At 31.3% G+C, this 14,187-nt stretch overlaps 1 protein-coding gene across 1 annotated transcript in view; it reads left to right on the top strand.

Moving 5' to 3' along the window:
- The window catches only part of LOC111049555 (ATP-binding cassette sub-family G member 4), an 83,301-nt gene that overhangs the window by 49,919 nt on the left and 19,195 nt on the right, over positions 1-14,187 (top strand). Inside the window, exons 3-5 of the mRNA XM_039429121.1 lie at positions 4,237-4,385; positions 6,892-7,009; positions 13,738-13,927. Coding sequence (XP_039285055.1) covers positions 4,237-4,385; positions 6,892-7,009; positions 13,738-13,927 — 457 coding nt within the window. The remainder of the gene's footprint in view (positions 1-4,236; positions 4,386-6,891; positions 7,010-13,737; positions 13,928-14,187) is intronic.

Genomic DNA, 14,187 nt, shown 5'->3' with positions numbered 1-14,187 from the left:
GCGGAGCCCCATGGCTAGACGGGTATGGCGAGCGAAGCGAGCCTGACGGCTAGTTATCAATATAATAGTAGGCCTATAGCTTGTAATTATTAATATAGTGTTGAGAATAACACTCACTATTGATACTGTGTTCTTATATTGTCACAATACAATAAACAATAATAACAACGAATAACATTTCGAGTGTTTATCTGTTGTTGCCGGATCTCAACAGTTTTGAATACCAGAGGTAGTGGGATCCGATTTGAAAAATTTTAAAACAAATTAGCCATTTTGATACTCCTGGAGAAAATAATAATAGAAGTCTGAAGAAAACACCTATAAACACAAATTCAAACAAACACTGAAAAATATGTCAACAGCATTTCTGAACTGTTCAAATATTGATTATAACTGCAATACAAATAATAAATGTGTTATTTCATTCTCAATGCCAACAAAATAGATGTCTGTTTTTGAATATAGTTTCAATATTGATTCATAGAAGATTGGTGTAGAAACGGTTAATGTGTTGATACTTTGTCATTCGGAAATCAGTCGATTGCAAGATAAGCCCAGTTTCTTCTGGAAAACTTATAACCGACATTGACAAACAAAAATAATTCATGTAATATTGTTGATTCTACAGCGTAGTTTAAGTATTTATGAAAAACAGAATACAGTTTCGAATATAAATTACTGTGAGAGATTCGTCACCGTAGGTCTCAGACTTGTACTTGCTTCAATTTAAGGTGTTCACTAGGACAAAGTAGTTTAATTGCCAAGATTCTGGCTTATATTGGAAATATATAGTAGGCTACAGTGTGGAATTGAGGGAGAGTGAAATTAGACCACATTGATTTGTTTTCAAGAGCCATTCATTTTCTAATGGATCTTACGTAAGTGATATGAATCAATTACAATAAGCCCAGAAGAGAAGATCGTAGAGAAAGTTTAATGTATTTATAATTTTTTACCAATATTATTCACGAATTATAACAATTTTTATGAAAATCAAAAATACGTATTAGTGTATTTTGTCATGTAAGAATTATTTTTAATTATTTATTTATTTATTTATTTATTCAATTCCACAATCACAATACCTATCAAAAAATCTGGTGTGGTACACTCACACAACTTTCCTTGCTCATTGATCTATAAGCCTCATTCTTGAACGAGGATAATCTAGGGGAATAACATTATGCCGATTGGTGGCTAAATAATTGTATTAAAACTACGATTATACTATTGTTATTGTTTTCAGAGTACATTTTCCTTTGTTTGAATCATGAAATTTAAGGATTTTTTGAAAGTGTTGTCAAAACAGCTGTTCTACAAATAAAATATCGACGTGTGTTCTTTTGAATAAACTGCTCTACCCACCTACCTCAAGCACGAGAAGGAGGTTACAAAGTAAATTTCTCAAGGATGGGGTGGACCCCCTTTTCGTTTCTAAGGGAGGAGACTCATGCTAGTTGATAGAGCTGATATATAACTATACAGGGTATGAATTTGAAAAAAAATCGGTCAAGTTATTTTTGTGAAAATCGTGAAAAACATGGTTTTTAGTGAATATCCGCCATTTTTCTCAAGAATATTACGGAGCTCCTGCAATTTTCCCAGAAATGAGACTCATGTCAGTTGATAGGGCTTATAAATAGCTATCCATGGTATAAATTTGAAGAAAATTGTTAGAGTCGTTTTCGAGAAAACCGTGAAAAACATGGTTTTTTAGTCATTAACCACCATTTTTTCCGCCATTTTGAATTGAATTTTATTGAATTTCTTATTGTCGGATACTCATGGTATAAGGACCTTAAGTTTAAAATTTCAAGTCAATCGGTTAATTAGGAATGGAGTTATCGTGTTCACAGACACACACACACACACACACCACACACACACACACACACACACACACACACACACACCCAAAAATCATGTTTTTGGACTCAGGGGACCTTGAAACGTATAGAAAACATGAAATTAGGGTACCTTAAATTTTTTGGAAAGCAATACCATACTTTCCTTACCTATGGTAATAGGACAAGGAAAGTAAAAGTTAATGATTGGGATTCAACAGGATAAACCCAGAGCTGTTTCTCTTTACAATTACGATGAAAATAGTCCAAATGAAGTAAATAATATTGTAAAATTCTAGATATGAAATATTTCTAAGAATTATCAATTGTAGATAGATTATCATCCCACAGCAATTCTGAATTTCCCAACTCTGTGTGGAAGCACAAAGACAAAAATTCATATATTTTAAAATGATTTTTATATTCTCAGTAAGCTTGACCGTATATTGATTGAGATAACTTTTTTTTTCTAAAAAAATGATAGCATTTCAGAAACAGAACACATAATTTTATTTTATTGCGGGTGATACGAATAATTCAGTCAGTAATGAAAACACTGGGTTATTCTAAAAAAATATCACTCATTTATTGTAGAAATTACGAACACTTCAGTGACACTGAAGATGACACCATTGGTGTTGAAACATTTTTGTAATTTTTACAATAAATAAGTGGTATTTTTGACAACATCCCAGTGTTTTTAATGGTTGAGTTCAAAGCCACTGATCAATTCCATCGGGTTTTTTTACGTTCAGTAAAAAACTGATCACAGATTAGTGATCACAGATGAACCACAGAATGAAAAGTCGGCTAGTATCTTGACGCCATAATCCGCCATCTTGAAAGAAAGTGTAGCATTGTAATACAGCAGTAGTTTTAATTTCTAACAAGATGATGCAGTCATGAGTCGTGGTCTTGGTGCACTCAAATCTTGGTTAGATTGATACCTTCCATTTTGTGTGTATTTTGTGGCTGAACGGTTGCTCATGAGTCATGACTGACAGATGTTTCCCCTGTTGATCATATTATTTTTGTAAAAAAAAATTAAAACTCAACCTATTTAATTGTAATCAATTGAAATGGAAAACCATCAGGTGATTGGAGTAGTTTTGAATGCTTTGTAAAATATTTTAAATGTTATTGAATTTATGTAATCATGCATTTCTCTGCTCCCAAATACATTATAATGGAGTCCATTATTTGTAAACAACCTCATATTCAGCCATGTCTGTTTACGTTCAGCTACTCTATTTACGTTCTTTTCCATCAGTGGAATTGGAAAAGTACGATTAACTGATCAGTGAACGAACCGGATATGACTTATTTTTTCTTATCAGTTGGACCAAAGACCTTGAAGAGGTATAAACGCACAATACCTATGCCTTCCCAATGCTAGCTCTTACTTGAAATTAAAGGTTCCATTCAGGTATTTTAGCACTAGATATTAAATAATATATATTTTTTGTGATATTATAGATCACAAAAATCTTCAAGATCTTTAGTATGTAATAATCTTCCAGGCTGTCCCCATAATGGCCGATTTCAATTCCAAATAATCTAGCGCTGCATGTGAGTCTATGCATCGTTCAACGACAAAACAGTACTTCGTTCAGAGCCACGTTCACTCACCGATCTCATCGTTGACTCACCGATCAGTGGCTTTGAACTCAACCATTATGGATAGATATCACAATATCTCACATGCAACAGTATCTATTCAATGAATGTTTGGCTGATGAAAGTTTTGAGTAAAATGGAACCTTTGAGGGATAATTGATGAAAACTGTGATAGATGGAAAGAAAATATTAGTATGGTAACAATAAGGCGGGATGCACACCGGAGAAACGCGTTTCGTGAAAAAAGTTTCAGAAAACGTGAAACGAAAGTTGCTCGCAATCGACTGATTAGATTAAGCAGGGAACGTTTTTTTTGTATGCATGCACGAGTGAAACGGATTGCATGAAACAAGTTTCATGAAAGAGGGCTTCACGAAATGCGTTTCTCCGGTGTGCATCCCGCCTTAGTATTAATAAAAGTGGTTGACAGTTTTAATTTGTGCTTACATTCCAGCAATAGATTGTGTAATATCCAATGATTTAATATGGATTCATATAATTATAATTTCAAGATTAATGTTAAAGTGGTTGACAATTTCAATTTGTGTTTTCATTTCAGCAATAGATTGTGTAATATCCATATTTTTTCAGGAACAATCTTAAAGTGGTTGACAATTTCAATTTGTGTTTTCATTTCAGCAATAGATTGTGTAATATCCATATTTTTTCAGGAACAATGTTAAAGTGGTTGACAATTTTAGAAATTGGTAATATTCAATGATTTAATATGAATTCATATAATTATTTTCCCAAGATTAATGTTCAAAATTTGCAGGTCACATAATATCTACACAGTGGACCTGACCCAGAGTGACACAGGCATCGTTGCTCCATCCTTCTCGCTCAAACATCTTCCAAAGAGACAGCCTGTTGACATCAAATTCTCAGATTTGAATTACACTGTACCTGACAACTCACGAGCCGGTAGGTGCCAAAATATCTTTCCAAAATTCAAAGTTCATAGTAATATAAATAAAAAGAAAAATAAAAATCTCAGTACCCTTTTTGAATTATTTAATCACAACATGTTCCAACATTGATGCCATTTTCAAGTCACTATTTTTCATAGTGATATCCAAGTTATTTCAGCTGTGGAGGAAGATAGGAGAATGCCGATAATCTGCCTTGCCACTGCCTTATTCTATAGAGAATATAGAGCTGATTAAAGTTAATCTTTATTATTTTTTGATTCATACAATAAGTATGAATAAGATTAAAGTAAGATTCAACTATTGGAAGATTTAAGTATTATATAAAGTATTATAATATTAAAGTTAATCTTTATTCTTTTTTGATTCATACAATAAGTACATCATCAAAATGATAGGGAGAGAAAAAAAATAAGGTAACCTTGTTCTATTCCTCTCCCAAATTTAGATAAAGTTAGTCCGAAATAGGTCAAGTCTTGTAGTTGTCCACTTCACAAAATTTTCAGTCCTTATATTATTTATTTTCACAAAGTAGATTTTTGAATCCACATGCTTCAAAGCCAAACATAGGGGATATAGAGCTGATTAAAGTCAATCTTTATTCCTTATTGATTCATACAATAAGTACATCATAAAAATGATAGGGAGAGAAAAAATAAGGTAACCTTGTTCTATTCCTCTCCCAAATTTAGATAAAGTTAGTCCGAAATAGGTTAAGTCTTGTAGTTGTTCACTTCACAAAATTTTCAGTCCTTAATTATTTTCACCAAGTAGATATTTGAATTTAGATGCTTCAACACCAAATATATAGAGCTGATTAAAGTCAATCTCCATTCTTTATTGATTTATACAATAATTACATTATAAAATGATAGGATGAGAAAACATAAACATGAGAAACAAAACTTTAAAAATGTTCAGTCCTTCATTATTTTCACAAAGTAGATATTTAAATTTAGATGCCTCAAAAACAAACATAGGGGATATAGAGCTGATTAAAGTCAATCTTTATTCTTTATTAATTCATACAATAAGTGCATCATCAAAATGATAGGGAGGGAAAAAAATAAGGTGACCTTGTGCTATTCCTCTCCCAAATTTAAATAAAGTTACACATAGTCCAACATATTTTAAGTCTTGTAGTTGTTTACTTCACAAAATTTTCACTCCTTAATTATTTTCACAAAGTAGATATTTAAATAATTTAGATGCTTCAAAACCAAACATAGAAGAAATATCATTCAAGTGTATTGTATGTAACATCAACTGTTCAGTCTTGTTTAATTGAATCTATTATTTTTTATTCGTCAGAAAATATAAAAATGTGTTGAAGTAGAATTGATATTGTGGAATTTTTAAATTATTAAAAACAACACCGTTATATTTTTTGTCACATCCACATTTATTACACTTCTACACAGTCCTGTGTAAAAATTTAATAAATTAATGTGAAAATAAATATTATGTCTAAATAAATGTGAAAATTCTAATCAATGTGGATGTGACAAAAAATGAAACTGTGTTTTTTCAATTAACAAAATATATTTTTCATTGATTAAATAATGAATTTTATGATTGAGATAAAATATTTTATATAATATTTCGCGAAGCGCGAGGAAATAGTTTATGTTACATCAGTAAACCGATATCAGCTACTGTCATTGAAGGCATTGTCAAGACAGAGGATCGGCAACGTCGTTCTCCTATCTTTCTCCACTGCCATTATAACGTGGACCTCACTATAGGAAGAAATTTTGAACTGGAACGGTAAACGAGAGATTAAACATTCAATAATAATACTAATGAATTACGTAATTTCGGTGAAAAGAATATGAGAAAACTTGGTCACTTTATAGTTTATATAAGTGAAAAAATCTGAAAATTTGGAAGTATCAAAATACCTTCACATTTTCTTTTATTTGAAATAAGAAAATATATAAGCTATTACCATAGTGAAATAATAGCGTAAGTAGATATCCCATGGTATAGGACGTTTATGTCGCAACTTTTACTGTTATCTCAGGCCGATAGTCCACGTAGTTCTTTCCCGTGAAGCTGTGTGACGCTCGTAGTCTCTCATATTGTGCCGTTCATACACTCTCACCCCAACAAAACAGTAAAAATTGACAATAATCGACAGTAATCGGCTTGAGATAACAGTAAAAGTTGCGATATAAACGACCTATACCATGGGATATCTACTTACGCTATTGTTTCTCTATGCTATTACCTTTATATGTGGGCTATTACATCTTTTATTTTTGATTTAAAGAATATGAGAAAACTTGGTCACTTTATAGTTTTTTAGCCTAATGTGAAAAAATCTGAAAATTTGAAAGTATCAAAATACCTTTTCATTTTCTTTTATTTCGAATAAGATAATATAGGCTATCACTTATTTATATGTGGGCTATTACATTTTTTTGGCATTTCTTCAGAAGGTCTTAATGACACAATTGCTTCGAGTATCTGGAAAATTGTAGAAAAACTTTTGATTTCAGGTTCGAAAAAAATTCTAGATGATTTACACGGAGAATTCAGGTCTGGAGAGCTGGTGGCAATATTAGGGCCATCAGGTGCTGGCAAAAGTACTCTCTTAAACTCCCTAGTCGGTTTTGGGTGAGTATATTCATCTATGTATTCATAGAGAATACATAAAATTCAGGTTGAAAAAACAGGAAGACATTCGCCAAAACTGTTATTTCATTTTACAAAACACTATAATCATAATATACAATATTTTGACCTCAAATCATAATATAAAATTATGATTTTATAAAATCATAATATAAAAAATTATGACCATTGAGGAAAAAACTGTTTTTTTATTCTACAAAACACTATAATCATAATATATAATTTTGACCTCAAATCATTATATACAATTATGATTTTATAAAATCATAATATAAAAAATGATGACCATGGAGGAAAATCTAGGCTAAGCCAGTCCTCTCCAAAAATTTTGATTAAATGTTGATGTTGTCCAAAGTACCGTATTAGAAGGTTATGATTTAAAACATGATTTAAAATAGACAGTCTAGAGGTTATGGAGTCACTTTTTGCTATCGAATAGAACGACTAGCAGTCAAATTTCGTCGATGAATGAATTTATTCACTTTACTGTGACAACGAGATGTTTCGCCAGGTCCGTCATCTTCATGGTTGTACTCATAGACAAGTAGAAAGTTTGGATGGCAATTTTTGCAACAAAAGCTAAGAAGAACTGATGTGCGTACAGAATAAAAAATTCAAAATTCAAATATATTCTTCATTCTATACAAAATACAGGGTACATTGTAATACAGATTATGTTTATTGGAATACCCCTACAAGACTATTCGTCTGAGTGTAGGGGGTGGGGTCCTGTTACAGTGGGTAGCCAATAGTCTATTCATAATATTATATACTTGGATGGAACAGAAAATAGTTTCATCCATTCTAGGTATGGATATCGAATATTCTAGGTAACTTATCGAATGTTTTATTAGAATGGAAAATACAAGAGATAAGAATGTACTATATAAAATTCACACTCACATTTGTTGGATAAAGAATGCATATGTTTAACTTTGCAATGGATGTTTTAAGAATGGAAAATACAAGAGAGTACTCTGAAAAATTGAAACTCAAATTTATTGATGTTGCTTTCCATGACGAAACACTATATCATAACTTTTCTGTAGTTCAGACATTGTGTTACTTGTAATTTATTAAAACTACATAATTTATTCAAATTTATTGGATATAGAATACATCTTACACTTTTCAATACGGCACTACAAGACAACAGCAGGTTCCATAACGTTTAGGTAGGGGTCCAACCAGTAAGTTAATTTACAAAGTAAAGTGGATGAGGAATATATGTCTTGTTCCATTATTAGAGGAGTAATTTTCAGGGTAATATATTGTAAAAATGTACCTGAAAATAAAATGAATTTGAATTTGAAAGTGGCGTTTTGCGCTGCACACAAGGTAATCTGAATTTCTATTACTATATTGATTATTGAACATAATGGACATAAGTCATTTTAAGTTATGGACATTATAAGTTATTTATAACATAAGTTATAAATTGAGAGTAAATTACTAGGAAACTATTCATTTGATGCTGCTTTACATGACAAAACAATCTATAATAACTTTGTTGTATCTTAGACACTGTGCTTCATTTGTAAATATTTGAAAAAACACTTACTTTTCTTGGCGAGTTGAGGAATGCATTTTACTCATGAGGAGGAGCTTCATCAGCCTGTGGCTGATGGCCAAGATAAGGGAGTGTTTTTTTAAATATTTACAAATTCCACACAGTGTCTAAAGTACAACAAAGTAAAACTATTTACCATTATAAATTTCTTCCCCACTGACCATCTACAGAAATAGAAATAGATTTTTTTCTTTATTGACATAAGACATTTAACAAAATGTATGGTCAATCGTCATAAATATTATGCAAAATTTCAAGCATTTGGTACCGTATATGGAACATTCAATGAAATAAATGTATTGAAAAAATTTCATTTATTCTTTTAAAGATTCATTTATTATTTGAAATACAATCCAAGATTCTCATTATTCAAACATCATATAATTTTCAATTCTATTTTTATCGATGTGACTGAAATTTTGTTTGTGTATTTTATTTCTGGTTCAGAATTTTTCCTTATAATTCAATATTTTAAAGTTCTGAGAGTTTATTAAATGTAATCATTCTATTATATTCGGTTGTTATTCAAATCAAATTTGAAGTTTCTGGTTTATTTATTTCTGGACTGAAAAGTGGACTCAAATCAATTCAATCAATCAGAATCAATCATTCAGAATTACACAACTTTCAGAAGAGTACCACAGGCTTACGCCCAAAACGGTTCCAATTCTAATTTATACAACAGTCCAAATGTAGCTATAGGTTATGTCTATGTGTCACTCATTCTCAAGTGGATAGCATAATCTACAATTTCTATTCATTCATAATTCTACCTTCATTGTATTATCATTCATCCCATCATCATCACCTAGGCTTAAAATACTTCTAGAAAGTCGCCTTTATAAAATAATAAATAAATGGCAATCGTCATCTCGTCATACCGGTACAAAGAAATTAAAATCCACTGGCGGATGCTAAAGTTCACAATCTACGTTGTATGGACGTAATGCTTTGAACGTGATCAGCTACATTTTATATTTTTTCCGATTTCATGAATAAGAACACTTGTTGGAATGTTGTGTGGTTGTAAGTTACTTCTGTTTGTTTGCAAAGCATTCTATTAAATAATATTGTGGGCTGTGAATAAGCAATACTCGGATTTTGTTTCTAGTCTCCATCAAGGTTGAATGGTAAAGAGGACTGATAAGTCCTAACTCCGCCCAATTAAGAATATTTTAATTTCCCCTCTCTCTAAATTTATTTGATAGTTTTGGTTTCTTAAGACAGATAGTTTCAGTAGATAAATAAATGCCTTTACTTCTACACATAAAAAACATTACAATAAATGGTGTGGGTTCTGGGCGAAGATGAGAAAATATGAGAGGCTCCCTTTTCCACTCAACGCATAAAAATTTAAAAATAAAATTAAATAGTGAATGTTTCAATAAACCCCTGAGAGATACAATGCTGCACACTTTGTATGAGTGGACAAGTAATAAACACTAATAAGTCATGATGAATTATTTAGGCTATCTTCTTAAAACCTGAAGATGATAGAACACTAAACTAGTTGTTATGATTTGTATTTTTATCTATTATTTTATTAATTTCAAAAGAGTTACTATAATTATTCTACTTTATTAATATTTAGGCTTTATACGGTCAGGTATTTCATAAATATATTAAATAAATTCCATAAAGGCGCAATAATATAAATAAGTTCTCTTAATAATTTCAAACTTTATAACATAGAAACTTAGGAAGTCAACCTGCAAATTTTTAATGAGAAAACATAAAGAACACAATATATCTTATAAACTTGAGTGTTAATAGGAAATTAAATTGGGTAATACCGCGAGGCAGAACATCCAAAAGGATCTCTCTGCCGATTAAAGCCATATGAATAAATAAATAGAGAATTAGATGAGTGATGAAGATAATGATATAAGATGAATAAGAGATGAATAAATAGTCAGTATAAATTATTTAAACCAGTTTGGAATTATCACTGAATAAATAAGAATAAGAAGTGTATTTTTCAATCGCATTGTGTAATATTGAAGTTTATCTCATCAACTAAATCATTACTTATTAGAAGCCACATGACAAAGGCCACTTCGATCTCTTTAACCCTTTCTATCCCACTGTTGTTCCTGAACAACATGACTTTCTATGATGTCTATTGGATCAGTGATTGAATGAATCTGCCATCTACTGGCCTTGTTTGAAAGCTACATTATTCTATTTTAGTATTATACCACTAGAGACCACTCAAATGCAGTCTAATTTCTCAAAAAGCAGCTGTCATATCCAATTGTACCAACACTTCAATGTGACAATTTTCTTCGGTTTTTATAATTTTTATAAAATTCTAAAGAACTGAAAATAAGAATAAAAAATATCCATATAATTGTTTATTATTTCATGATGAAATATCAGTCATAGGAATAGAAACTTGAACAAAAATATCATTTATATTCAAAATTTTATGTCTGTTGTTTTAGAACAACATTGGGCCGTTAGAGGAGTCACATGTGAGGAGACTTTGAGGTTATGTTATTGTGTTTCTCTCAGTTTTCAAACGCGTTCGTGGAGTTATTGTTTATTGAATTATTGTGGATGATTGTTTTTCGTTATAATGTACAAAATCTTGGATAATGAAGATTTAGACAAACTCATGAATCTTCCTGAAGATGAGTTGAATAGTTTTTTAGAAATCAAGATACCGGACAGTAATATTATTGCTGATCCTCTACAAGAGAATGTACAGGTAAGATTCTCTCCAATTTATTTTCAAAAGTCTGTTTTACCTGTGCAATCTAAATCATTACCTGAGTCAGCAGTCCTGTATTACAGGACTCATTGATATGAAAGCAATAGCCTAAAGCTACGTTTACACTATATGTAGTTGTACACTATAGTACATTATACATACATTATAGTAGTGTACACTATATGTAGCTGGGGAGCTATATGAAATTTGAGCTACATATAGCTCTGCTATAAGGAGATCTATGCAAATTTCATGTAGCAGAGCTACATATAGTTTGGAATAAACCACTATTCACTGCTTAGTTATCCCAACCAGATGCCAAAGAAGAATGTATGTAGTTCTTGCAGCAGCCACTGCTTTCGGCGAAGCTACTGTGATGCTTTCAGCACAGAGAAGAGAGAGAATATATTGGATAATTTTGTAAATTTTGGATAGCTCATTTTCTGCTATATAGCTGAGAAAATAGGCTCAACTGCTATATAGCATATCTCCAAAGTCACTCTTTGAACTTGTAGCAGAGCTTTATAGCTCTGCTACATAGTGTAACCTAGCTTCATAATTCCCTTTTTCTCCAGACACTGGAAGAAATATTGGGATTATTTTGCAAAACAAGGAAGCTGTGTAAGACTGGGTACACCAAGGTGTGTTGCACAAAATGTGGAGTACGTCTTTGCTCAGTCCCAAACAGAATGTGCTTCAATGATTACGATAGATAAAATAAAAAAATCCAATAGGCTACAAGGAACAACTTGTTCTACAAAAATAGTAAATATGATAAAGTAGTAGATGTAAGTAGATGTAGTAAAGTATTAAATTTATAATATGATAAACCCCAATTTCCAGTTTTTAGCTTGTTTCATATTATGTAAGTATGTACCAGTTGGATATGAACATAATAAATAAGTTAGTAACCAAAATATAGTTTTAAAAAAGTAGGAAATTTATGAGTTTTAGAACCTTATTTTCAGTTTCAATTTCACGTTTTTATATTATGTAAATATGTATCAGTTATGAATATAATAAATAAGTTAGTCACCAAAATCTGGTTCTGTGTATCACATTTTTGAGAATCCATTTTACTACTCTTGAGAATTTTATTATATGACTTTCATTGTTATAATGTTGAAATCAAGAAAAAAATATTGATTAGGAATGATTCCATAATGAAATCATTCACCTTTCCTTGAATAAAGCATGATGAAAGTACCATTGATTTTTCTAATGCAAAACCAAAAATTTTACTATACGTATTTGAAATGACCCAAATGTCCCAATGTTGTTTTAAAACAACAAACCCCTAGGGGCCCCTGGAGGGTGAGAAAAATTTGGGGAAAATTATTTTCTCATTTTTGAGAGTGTTTTGAAACATAAAAACACCAGAATAATTTTTTCATCTTGTTTTTTCATAAATTGGGATAGAAAGGGTTAATGTACATCAGAATACAATGTACCTGTATTATACATTGGTCCTGATACATTGGTCCTCTTTAGATTCTCAGACCGCACAATATTATTTCATTCCCCATTCACTTTATTAATATCAGAATAATTAATAGAATGGATAGAATCTTCATTGCAGCAATATCTGAGGTCTTCAGATACAATACAAGTGTCAAATATATACAACATGATACAAAATACAAATATATTACATCAGTAAGTTACACTATCAGTAACCTATGATAATATGTCACCTGATTTTCAACTCATAACCGAATATTCCTAGCTAATGTATGAAAATCTTCAATCTTGTTTAAAGGGTTAGCTGCTAAGAAACGATTCATATGATTTTTAAAAGTTCCATACTTTTTGGCATACGTTTTATACTTATTGGCTCTCCAAAAGTAGACTACTTTCGTCGCATTTTTGTGCGTTTCACCCCTTTCACCTTAGAATCGTTCTAAATCTTCTACAGTACATCATGGAAACAAATTAAAATATTTAAAAATGCAATAAATACGGTACAGAAACAAATGGACTTATTGATCTGAGATTACGGTACCTATGTGAATTATCAGTTACTAATCATTGTTATGTACCATGAAACCTAGAATACATTAGTATTGAGTGATTGAATTACAAAAGAGCTAGGAAAAGCATGTTTGTTTATGAATGAGAGAGCAACAGGTATTCGATGTGCATGCTCTTACAAAATCGAGCATTCTGAAAGATCCAGTCATCAAAAAGTATTGAAACTCCAGAAAAAACAAGGATATATCGATTGGACTTGAAAGTAATGCCCTTTTTGAGAAAAAAGATACAAAGTTAATCAATTTAACATTAAAAAGATAGAAAGTATAGATTTTTAGTCACACCAACCAGCTGTTTTGGACTTGTTACTGCACATCTTTTTATGAACACTATTACCTTGTATCTTAGGTACATTGTTATGCCAGCTGAATATTTACCAGCTGAATTTTTTTACAGAAATGAAGGAATGACGGGAACAATATTGGTGAACAATCAGCTGATGGATGCCAGTTCGTTTCGCAAGCTAAGCTGCTACATCATGCAGAAGGGCGAGCTTCTCCCTTATCTGACAGTAGGTGAGGCCATGATGGTTTCAGCCAATCTTAAACTGGGAGCTTCAGTCAACAACAGGGAGAAAAAAGTTATTGTAAGTTTTCAGAGATTTCATATAAAAAATGATCGGTTAGTCATTATTTCATCACGTTTATAATATGATAGTACCAGTAAAAATAATTTAATGAAAGAATTTACTTGACTAGAGTTTTTAGCAGGGGCGCAATTTAGGGGTGGCAGGGGGGGGGCATAGGCCCTACCCCAAGGATCAGATAAATAATGAAAATGCGGGTTCATCTACACGAATCCTTAAAATCTCATACTGATTTAATACTTTTTTTAAACAGCAGTAGT

The sequence above is a fragment of the Nilaparvata lugens genome, chromosome 5 (assembly GCF_014356525.2).
Source record: "Nilaparvata lugens isolate BPH chromosome 5, ASM1435652v1, whole genome shotgun sequence".
Classification (NCBI taxonomy): domain Eukaryota; kingdom Metazoa; phylum Arthropoda; class Insecta; order Hemiptera; family Delphacidae; genus Nilaparvata; species Nilaparvata lugens.
The sequence above is the reverse complement of the archived record's forward strand: the minus strand, read 5'-3'. Positions and strand labels throughout refer to the sequence as shown.